The following is an 11,333-nucleotide window of genomic DNA, read 5'->3' as shown; positions in this document are numbered from 1 at the left end:
AAAAACTCACAAAATTTGAGTTTACTATTCACAAGAATCATTGCCTGATGTGAACCATGCCTCGAACAAAAGAGATATCAGAAAACCAAGGATTAAGAATTGTTGACTTGCATAAAGCTGGAAAGGGTAACAAAAGTATTTCTAAAAGCCTTGATGTTCATCAGTCTACGATAAGACAAATTGTCTATAAATGGAGAAAGTTCAGCACTGTTGCTACTCTTCCTAGGAGTGGCCGTCCTGCAAAGAGGACTGCAAGATCACAGCGCAGAATGCTCAATGAGGTTAAGAAGACTACTAGAGTGTCAGCTAAAGACTTACAGAAATCTCTGGAACATGCTAACATCTCTGTTGACGAGTCTACAATACGTAAAACACTAAACAAGAATGGTGTACATGGGAGGGCACCACGGAAGAAACCACTGCTGTCCAAAACAAACATGCTGCACGTCTGAAGTTTGCAAAAGTGCACCTGGATGTTCCACAGCGCCACTGAAACTACAGTTGAGTTGTTTGGAAGGAACACACAACACTATGTGTGGAGAAAAAAAGGCACAGCACACCAACATCAAAACCTCATCCCAACTGTAAAGTATGGTGGAGGAAGCATCATGGTTTTGGGCTGCTTTGCTGCCTCAGGGCCTGGACAGCTTGCTATCATCGACGGAAAAATGAATTCCCAAGTTTATCAAGACATTTAACAGGAGAGTGTTAGGCTATCTGTTCGCCATTTGAAGCTCAACAGAAGTTGGGTGATGCAATAGGACAACGACCCAAAACACAGAAGTAAATCAACAACAGAATGGGTTCAACAGAAGAAAATATGCCTTCTGGAGTGGCCCAGTCAGTCCTGACCTCAACCCGATTGAGATGCTGTGGCATGACCTCAAGAGAGCAGTTCACACCAGGCATCCCAAGAATATTGCTGAACTGAAACAGTTTTGTAAAGAGGAATGGTCCAAAATTCCCCCTGACCGTTGTGCAGGTCTGATCCGCAACTACAGAAAATGTTTGATTGACGTTATTTCTGCCAAAGGAGGGTCAAACAGTTGTTAAATCCAAGGGCTCACATACTTTTCCTACCCTGCATTGTGAATGTTTACATGGTGTGTTCAATAAAGCCATGAAAACGTCTAATTGTTTATGTGTTATTAGTTTAAGCAGACTGGGTTTGCCTATTGTTGTGACCTAGATGAAGATCAGAAAACATTTTATGACCAATTTATGCAGAAATCCAGGTATTTCCAAAGGTACTTTACTTTACTATTTATATTTTTGACTACTTTTACTTCACTACATTCCTTAAGAAAATATTGTACTTTTCCTTGACACCCAAAAGTTCTCGTTACATTTTGAATGCTTAGCAGGAGAGGAAAATAGTCCAATTCACAGACTTATCAACCGAACATTCGTGGTCATCCCTACTGCTTCTGATCTGGCAGACTCACTCAACCAACATGCTTTGGTTGTAAATTATGTCAGAGTGTTGGAGTGTGCCCCGGCTTTCAGTAAATAAAAAAAAACAAGAAAATGGCTTGCTGGCTCAGCTGGGAGCTGTAGCGGCCATTTATATCAGCGACGCTCTGCTCCAGGTACCCCTTCTAGGAATGTGTTTATGTTTGTAAGGGATGAAGAAAATGGAGACGGAAGAAAGGAGAGGGTAGTAGAAATGTATAAAGAGGGAGATGAAGAAGGGTAGAGAGAGTTAGACTGGTGTGCATGAAGGCGTTAGAACACCTTGACATTAGACAACTGTGGAGGTCTGAAAACATCTAACAAACTTTGATTTTGGAGTGTAATGTTCCTTTAAAGACCTAAAGGAATTCCATGTTTTAGGAACAGAGATAGGGTAAAGGGAAATGGGAAATGTTTAGGGATGCTGATTCACTAAGATGTTTGACATCATACCTGAGTGAGCAGGCCATGCAGTTCAATCTCCAGGCTCTGGAAGGTCCTCTTCAGGTCGGTCACCTGAGACTGAGAGGTCTTCACCTCTGTGGTGCTGGTGGTGATCTGGCTCTGAAGCACCTCTACCTGACACACACACGCACGCACACACACACACACACACACACACACACACACACACACACACACACACACACATACATACATACATACATACATACATACATACATACATACATACATACATACATACATACACACACACTGTATTAGTCAAGTATAGTACCACTTCACAAAATACATGTAAATTGTGCCTCTTACAAAACACATTTAGGGACCCATGCCCACACCCTTCGAGGCCCCCTGTCCTATTTTCAGAGGTTGCCTCACCTTGCTCTCAAACCACTTGGCAGCATCTCTCTGGTTCTTCGCTAACATGCCCTCAGACTGGGTCCTCATCTCCTCCTGCACCTTGCTCATGTCCACTGAGTAAGCACAGTCCATCTCCACATTCACAGCACCACAATGCTGCGTCCGCATCAAATGCATCTCCTAACAACAGGAAAAGGGGGACAAATTGTGCTATAATACCTGGGATTTGCAGTTTACTTATAAACAGGGAAGGGCAAAAGCGCCTGAAAACAATGAGTTACTGTATATTTGAGTACTTATAACAGTGAAGTTGCCGTAGATTTGCTGTGAGTGAGTTTTGCCCCCATGTGGCCAAACATTGACAGGTCTCAAACCCAGTGAGAATTAATAAAGTGCAAAAACAATGCAAAAACTACAGGGGGTGCCATTGTGTCCTAATGAAAAACCACAGGCGGCTGTCCTGGCCCATTGACACTTCAGACAACAGCACAAGCATTAAGACTTGAGTGTGTGAGGAGAAATGAGGAGGTTACCTCCTCATGGCTCTTCCTGAGGTAGACCAGCTCCTCCTTCAGCCCCTCAATCTGCATCTCCAAGTCTCCTCTGGTGAGCGTAAAGCTGTCCAGGACTCCTCTCAGACGAGCCACATCCCCTTCGATCTTCATAGTCATGTTAGCCTCCGTCGCTAACCTACAGGGGTTCAGGAAAGACTACGAGACAACAAACCTAGATACAACTTGCCAAACCGTGAACTGATCCATAGCCCCTGCATACCCCCATAAGCATTTCTGTAGATCTGGGAGGATTGGATCTACTCAATCTCAAACCTATAGGCCAAAGCTACAAACAGAAACAGTACACTCACAGAGGCTGTGTACAGTACAAACAGGAAGTGCACCTACTTCATCTTGAAGTCATCAGCTGCAACTCTGGCATTATCCACCCGCAGGATCATCTGAGCGTTCTCCACAGACCTGGCATGGATCTAAATCAAAATCAAATCAAATTTATTTATATAGCCCTTCGTACATCAGCTGATGTCACAAAGTGCTGTACAGAAACCCAGCCTAAAACCCCAAACAGCAAGCAATGCAGGTGTAGAAGCACGGTGGCTAGGAAAAACTCCCTAGAAAGGCCAAAACCTAGGAAGAAACCTAGAGAGGAACCAGGCTATGAGGGGTGGCCAGTCCTCTTCTGGCTGTGCCGGGTGGAGATTATAACAGAACATGGCCAAGATGTTCATATGTTCATAAATGACCAGCATGGTCAAATAATAATAATCACAGTGGTTGTCGAGGGTGCAACAAGTCAGCACCTCAGGAGTAAATGTCAGTTGGCTTTTCATAGCCGATCATTCAGAGTATCTCTACCGCTCCTGCTGTCTCTAGAGAGTTGAAAACAGCAGGTCTGGGACAAGTAGCACGTCCGGTGAACAGTTCAGGGTTCCATAGCTGCAGGCAGAACAGTTAAAACTGGAGCAGCAGCACGGCCAGGTGGACTGGGCACAGCAAGGAGTCATCAGAACAGGTAGTCCTGGGTCATGGTCCTAGGGCTCAGGTCCTCCGAGAGAGAGAAAGAAAGAAAGAAAGAAAGAAAGAAAGAAAGAAAGAAAGAAAGAAAGAAAGAAAGAAAGAAAGAAAGAAAGAAAGAAAGAAAGAAAGAAAGAAAGAAAGAAAGAAAGAAAGAGAATTAGAGAGAGCATACTTAAATTCACACAGGACACGGGATATGACAGGGGAAATACTCCAGATATAACAGACTGACCCTAGCCCCCTGACACATAAACTACTGCAGCATAAATACTGGAGGCTGAGACAGGAGGGGTCGGGAGACACTGTGGCCCCATCCGACGATACCCCCGGACAGGGCCAAACAGGCAGGATATAACCCCACCCTATGGGCCCTGTTATGCACTACATAGGGAATAGGATACCATTTGGGGCGCATGCCATCACGTTATGTGAATCTGCGCACTCCCATGAGATAATCCCCAACATCATGGAATTTAAAATAAATTATCAAATCCTGCTATGTCATTGTCCTCATCAGTGGTGTAAAGTATTTAAGTAAAAATACTTTAAAGTACTACCTAAGTAGGTATTTTGGGTATCTTAACTTTACTATTTATATTTTTGACAATTTTTACTTTTACTCCACCACATTCCTCAAGAAAATGGTGTACTTTTTACTCCATAGATTTTCCTTGACACCCAAAGTACTCATTACACTTTGAATGCTTAGCAGGACAGGAAAATGGTCCAATTCACACTCTTATCAAGAGAGCATCCCTGGTCATCCCTACTGCCTATGATCTGGTGGACTCACTAACACATACTTTGGTTATAAATTATGTCAGAGTGTTGGAGTGTGCCCCAGACAATCAGTACAAAAAATGTAAATAAATAATTGTGCCGTCTGGGTTGCTTAATATAAGGAATGTGAAATTATTTACACTTTTACTTTTACTTTTGATACTAAAGTATATTTGAGCAATTACATTTTCTTTTGATACTTAAGTATACTTAAAACCAAAGACCTTTGGACTTTTACTGAAGTAGTATTTTACTGCGTGACTTTCACTTTTACTTGAGTCATTTTCTATTAAGGTAATTTATAACAATTGGTTAGTTTTTCCACCACTGGTCCTCATTATGTATTTAGGAACGTGTGTTTATAATAGGAGTACAGGTGTGCCTTTTAATAATAATGAGACTTATCTTTGGAGCTTTACAGGCAAACTATAGGTTACTGTTTCTTCTCAATAGCAATTAGAAAAATTAATGAAGGAATAAATCGCTTTTAAAAAGTTACAAGTTAAGTAAAAGTTGATATATATATATATATAGTGTGTCACGGCTCCTCCTCTGCAGTGCAGGGGGCGGTTCCTCCTGCAGGCAGAGGAGGGTCGTTAGTGATTGGAGTCACCTGGGCTCAGGGTATTTATAAACTGTTTCACTAATCATCTCTCTCTCTCTCTCTCTCTCTGCTCCTCCAGGTATGATCCTGTTTTGTTTGTTCCTTTGTAGTTTTGCATAGTTTTCACTCAGTCATATTCACACACACAGATTCACACATCCATGCACTTTACATACACCTTACATTATGATACTTCCACACCTCATTCCTTTTTCTTAGTTTAAAGTTAATAGTTTTGTTTAGAATAAAGAACATTTTTAATTGGCCTATACCTGTTGTTCGTGTCCCCTCATTTTTGTCACAGGCTATGAGCCAGCTTGTGACAAGTGGCGTACAGCAGGTCAGCCACCAGGGGGAGACTCGTCGAGGCCTGGTGACAGACGGAGTATACATCACGAGGCGATGACTCCATCTGCTGGACGTGCCAGGTCTCGACGGGCTCTCCGCCCAGGACTAATTGGGGCTGATTGGGGAGTTGGTGAGTAATCAAGGGCTGACTACCTAAGTAGGTATTTTGGGTATCTTTACTTTACTTTACTATTTATATTTTTGACAATTGTTACTTTTACTCCACCACATTCCTCAAGAAAATAGTGTACTTTTTACTCCATAGATTTTCCTTGACACCCAAAGGTACTCATTACACGTTGAATGCTTAGCAGGACAGGAAAATGGTCCAATTCACACTCTTATCAAGAGAACATCCCTGGGCATCCCTACTGCCTATGATCTGGCAGACTCGGGGAAGTAAGGTGACTTCTGTGTAGTTGGAGACGGTGCCCAGGCTAAAGCGAGGGAGTTTGAGTTTGTGTGCCCACAGGATACAGCAAGACCCGGAGCCCAGAAGACGGTGTCCCAGGAAGGGTCTCATGGGGGAGACCTATCCTTTTCTTTTGATTGACTATTTAATAAACACTCTTGAAACCGAGCAAATCATACTCTGTCCATGTCTGATCTGTGTAAACGTCTTGACCCAACCCCCTGGTCTGCCACAATATATATATATATTATAGGGACAATTTACTGCAGCCTACTGTATTATCACATGTAATTGAACATTGTGGATAGTATTGATGAAAGGGGTTATTTAAAACAAATGTTTTCTAACAATGATTAAAGATCACTTTCTAATAAAACAATTCTGTATCATCGACTATGTAGTCTTTTGAAAAGAGTTATCACTCTGCCTTGTCTTTCGGTCTCCATAATGTGGGCTGTGCGTAATATCCCGCAGCGCGCCTAATCTCCATCCACATCACTCTTCCTTACCTTTTCCAGGTAGGTGGCCAAACGGTCGTTCAGATTCTGCATGGTATGCTTCTCGTTGGCAACAATAGTGGTCTGGCCTGGCCCGTCCATAGAGAAAGAGGATTGAGGGATACAGGTGCCTTATCCCCCGGCACTTTCCTCTAAGCCAAAACAGTACAAATCGTTAATTCACGCTGGACCCACAAGACAACGTGATCCACATGCCTCGCTATGTAAACTCATCCCCATCAAGACTTCACTGTCACTATCCTCAAACCACCACTCATTGAAACCCCAAAGCCCCCTCATTCAGCCAATAGACTGCATATTAAAAAAACAATGAACTTGATGCCCTCTATGTATTCTCTGGTGACTCTAAAGGTTAAAAGGAAGTGTTTGACTTGACTCTTCTTTGGCACCGTGTGACGAGAGGTATTTCCAGGGAAACCAAGACACCATTGCGTGCCTAATCACTTGGCAGGCTTTCTGCTATTTCTACTGTTTCCTTTGGTTCTATTATCACAAGTAGATATATTTATGTTCTGCCTCGATTAGCGTAAGACGGTAACAAAAGCTAAAGAGTGAGTCGTTATTGTCTTTGGCCTACATGCAATTCCCTCCAAATGTCAATTGGAATGCCTGTGTGTCTTCGCTATTATGATCATTGGTGGAAAAAGTACCCACATGTCATACTTGAGTAAAAGTAAAGATACCTTAATAGAAAGTTACTCAAGTGAAAGTGAAAGTCACACAGTAAAATACTACTTGAGTAAAAGTCTAAAAGTATTTGGTTCTAAATATACTTAAGTATCAAAAGTAAATGTAGTTACTGAAATATACTTTTAAGTATCAAAAGTAAAAGTATAAATCATTTCAAATTCCTTATATTAAGCAAACCAGGCGGCACCATTGTCTTTTTTTATGTATGGGTAGCCAGGGGTACAGTCCAACACTCAGACATCATTTACAAACAATGCATTTGTATTTAGTTAGTCTGCCAGATCAGAAGCCGTAGGGATGACCACATGTTCTCTTGTTAAGTGCATGAAATTGACCATTTTCCTGTCCTGCTAAGCATTTATCATGTAATGAGTACTTTTGGGTGTCAGGGTAAATGTATGTAGTAGAAAGTACATTATTTTCTTTAGGAATGTAGTGAAGTAAAAGTCTCTTGTTTCCTATTTCCATAACAGCATATCACTTGGCTGTGGTATCCTGACAACAATTCCAGTGTTTTTTTAAATATATATTTTATTGGAAAGCTTCATTGACAACATTCTAAATGGATATCATATCTGTATGAATTGAATTACATTTTTTTACAGCTTTTAAAGACTATAATATATACAGAAGATAGTTCCTTAACTATTTAGAAAATCTATAAGTTAACAACTCTAATGTTGGTCACTGTCAATGATTCTCCCTTTAGTCCAGATAAGACTGGAGGACGTACGTCATCACACACTGTCCACATAACCTTTTCTCATCGGTTGTTTAGGTTTCGCTTTAACGATATCACTGTTATAATAATTGTATAACTACACTCTAAAAAGAAAAGGTTCCAGCAGTATCCTTTAGGGGTTCTTCAAATTGAAACTGTGGGGGAACCCCTATAAGTTCTTCGAAGAACTCTTTAAAAGGTTGATTTTAGTGGCAAAGCTGAATAAACTAATATAAATATGAGGTCAACTCCGAGCAGAGCCTCAAGTCCAATTGGTATATTCTCTGACGTGTTGATGTTAATGTGTTGATGTTCTCCGTATCCACAGCCAAAATGATTTTGCAGTGCATGGTGATTGAACAGGTTTCCTGTTATATTCATCAGAGGTGTAGGGAGGGTGAAGTCTGTGAATCCAAAATTGTTTAACTATACAGATGTTTAACAAAACATGCACACGACAGTATTCATACCTTGATTTTGTGGTAAATATGAATGAAAAAGCTGTTTTGATATTGGTTTTACATACCTTGTCCATAATGTAGAGGCCTATGGGATTTTCATTGAAGAGGTAAGGGAGGAGGATGGTACATGTGATCTGCATAACATACCAATACTAATTGACATACCTTTGTATGCCTCCCCTGTATACCTAAAGACACACAAGTGAGCAGTTCAGTCATCTGCACCCAATACAGCTAGCCTTCAACATTTTTCTAATAGCATACATATTCTTACCGCTTTGTTGATTTGATAGCCATTAAATTGTCAATTTTCTGTTTTCGAAAGATTTGCACAAATATGAAAAGACAACATCTGTCATCAAACAATATAAATGTAGATCACTCAAGGGACAAACCTTACCTTAAATTGAGGAGATCTATACTTGTTTCAGTTAAGTGCCTCCTTCCTAAATCAAATACAAATGTTTCAGTTGGGCAGTTAGGTTCTTGCAAGAACCCCCACCAACTAATGAGGTTCCTCGATGAACACCTCCTCCTATGGGGTTCTTGGAAGAACCTTTTGGGGGAAATTTTCAGTGTCAAGAACCCTAAGTTTCTTCAAATAACTTTGAGGATCTTAGAAGAACCCTTGTTGAACCCCTCATTTTTAGAGTGTAGGTCTATATTAAGAACAACAGTAATGATATGGTGCCTTCGTGTTTCAAATGTGTTTCTAAGTGATGGACAACTTGCCACTTAATCCATGGCATATTTAATGATCGATTCATGTCAATGCAAGTGGAAGTTAGAGTTGGTGGACCTGGGCCTTGGATACAGGTGTTATGACAGGGTTGTAGACTTCTGTAACAACAACCACTATTGAACGTCTGAGTTATACTTTATTGTCTCACATTTCCAGGTGAATGATTAGAGTATTGATGTGCCCCGCCTGAATGCAGAATGGCACCAAGTATCCATTATGCCTGGCGTACGATTAGAATGGAAAATGTATTTTGACAGTTATATTAGCCATTTAGCCACTTCACTTAGTCAAAATACTCCGCTGGAAAATACTTCGTTGGAATTTAAAAACTGTATTGTTTGGAAGGACGCATAGGATCAAAGCACTCGCGCAGCCTCAAGACTACAGTACAGCGTAGAAAATACGCACTTGGTTATGTAAAGCAGCCTAACAAGCGCCCAAACTTTTGGGTGATTAGTGGGTACATTTGAGTGTATGGCTACACTTACATAAGGAGTTTCCTCTCTGATGTCATTTACAAGGGGTATGCTGAGAGAGTGCTAGAAGAGCAACTAGAGCGTACAGATGGTAAAGTTATGTATATGCCACACCATGGGGTATATCACCTAAAGAAGGGGACAATCAGAGTCGTGTTTGACTGTGCTGCTACATACAAAGGCACATCACTGAACCCCGAGCTTCTTCAAAGGCCCAGATCTGACTAACAGTCTCGTACGTCCGCTCACACGATTCCGCCAGGGGCCTGTAGCAATGATGGTCTGACGTACAAACAATGTTTCACCAGGTAAAGGTATCACACAGTGATGTTGATTTCCTGAGGTTCCTGTGGTGGCTTGGAGGTGACACTAGCCTCTCACCTGGTGAGTATCGCAGGAGTGTACATCTGTTTGGAGCTGCCTCGTCACCCAGCTGTGCAAGCTATGCATTAAATAAGACTTCAGAGGAACGTTGTCATCCGTAGGTGGTTGACACAATCAGAAATCATTTTTATGTTGATGACTGCCTGAAATTTGTGTCCGCTGTAGAGGAGGCAATACAACTTGCCAAGGATATCACAGCTACTTGTCATAAAGGAGGATTCCATCTCCCCAAGTGGGTGAGCAATAGCCGAACTGTACCAGCCTCCATCTCAGAAGCTGAAGGAGCTAAAGAGGTGAAAGTTGAATTTGGACAGAGACAAACTTCCCATTGAAAGAGCACTGGGAGTACAATGGTGTGTGCAGAGCAACACATTTACCTTTTAATGTTACCATAAAAGACCAACCCCACACACGTAGAGGAATTCTATCCATGGTGAGTTCTGTCTATGATCCCTTGGGCTTCCTCGCTTCCTTCACCCTGCCTGCCAAACTGCTGTTACAGGAGCTGTGCAGAAGAAGCTGTGGCTGGGATAAGAATATCCCCAGGTGTTTCTCTGAAAAGTAGAAGAAATGGACTCGGGATCTGGAAAAAATGGTCAACTTTAAGATTGAAAGGTGTTTTAAGCCAACTAACTTTGGGCCACCCACTCAAGCTCAACTGCACCATTTCTCAGATGCCAGTGAGCTAGGTTATGTAACAGTAAGCTATGTGAGACTGATGAACCAAAGGGGTGATGTTCATGTATCTCTTGTCATGGGGAAGGCCAGAGTTGCACCTCTGAAGGAGATAACCATCCCTCGCATGGAGCTGGCTGCTGCAGTACTGAGTGTAAAGGTAGACAAGATGCTGCATACAGAGCTATAGCTGAAGTTGCACGACTCTGTGTTCTGGACAGATAGCCAGTCAGTGCTCAAGTGCATAGCCAATGAGCGTACAAGGTTTCAAATAGGATCTCAGTTATCAGAGAGAGCACATCCGTATCACAGTGGAGGTATGTGGATACTAGGCAAAATCCTGCTGATGATGCATCTAGAGGACTGAGTGGAAACAAGTTTCTGGAGTGCAAAAGGTGGATCCATGGCCCAACGTTTCTTTGGAAACCAGAAGTGCAGTGGCCCCTGGAACACATGAACTAAGTTTCCCTCACATTTGCTGACCCTGAGATTAAAAATACTATTGTTGTGTGCAGTGCTACTGTCAATGAGATTGAAAATTCCACCAACAAGCTATTTCTCTACTTGGATGTAGTTGAAGATTGCAGTTGCTTGGTTCCTGAAAGTGAAAAAAGTGTTAGTCACTTGTACAGGAAAGAAAATATATCTAGTTATATCTCAATCTCACCAGCATACACACACGCTCACGGAACCAGATGGTGAAAGACAAGAGT

General features: G+C 41.7%; 1 protein-coding gene across 1 annotated transcript; it reads right to left on the bottom strand.

Moving 5' to 3' along the window:
* Positions 1 to 222: 222 nt before the first annotated feature.
* On the bottom strand, positions 223 to 6,552 carry LOC120032713 (keratin, type I cytoskeletal 42-like). Its single transcript, XM_038978905.1, has 6 exons — positions 6,463 to 6,552; positions 3,180 to 3,262; positions 2,811 to 2,967; positions 2,296 to 2,457; positions 1,906 to 2,031; positions 223 to 249 (listed from the first exon to the last, which is right to left on the bottom strand). Exons 1-6 carry the CDS (start codon positions 6,550 to 6,552, stop codon positions 223 to 225), a joined length of 645 nt encoding a protein of 214 aa, XP_038834833.1.
* Between the last annotated feature and the right edge of the window lie 4,781 nt (positions 6,553 to 11,333).

Source organism: Salvelinus namaycush, chromosome 39 (genome assembly GCF_016432855.1).
Source record: "Salvelinus namaycush isolate Seneca chromosome 39, SaNama_1.0, whole genome shotgun sequence".
NCBI lineage: Eukaryota > Metazoa > Chordata > Actinopteri > Salmoniformes > Salmonidae > Salvelinus > Salvelinus namaycush.
This window is presented reverse-complemented; position numbering and strand designations above follow the sequence as displayed.

Coding starts and splice junctions, on each gene's coding strand:
- LOC120032713 (XM_038978905.1), bottom strand. CDS start 6,552: ATGGACGGGCCAGGCCAGACCACTATTGTTGCCAACGAGAAGCATACC. Junction 2,968..3,179: donor GCTGATGACTTCAAGATGAA/GTAGGTGCACTT, acceptor GAACCCCTGTAG/GTTAGCGACGGAGGCTAACA. Junction 250..1,905: donor TGCATGGCCTGCTCACTCAG/GTATGATGTCAA, acceptor GTGATCTTGCAG/TCCTCTTTGCAGGACGGCCA.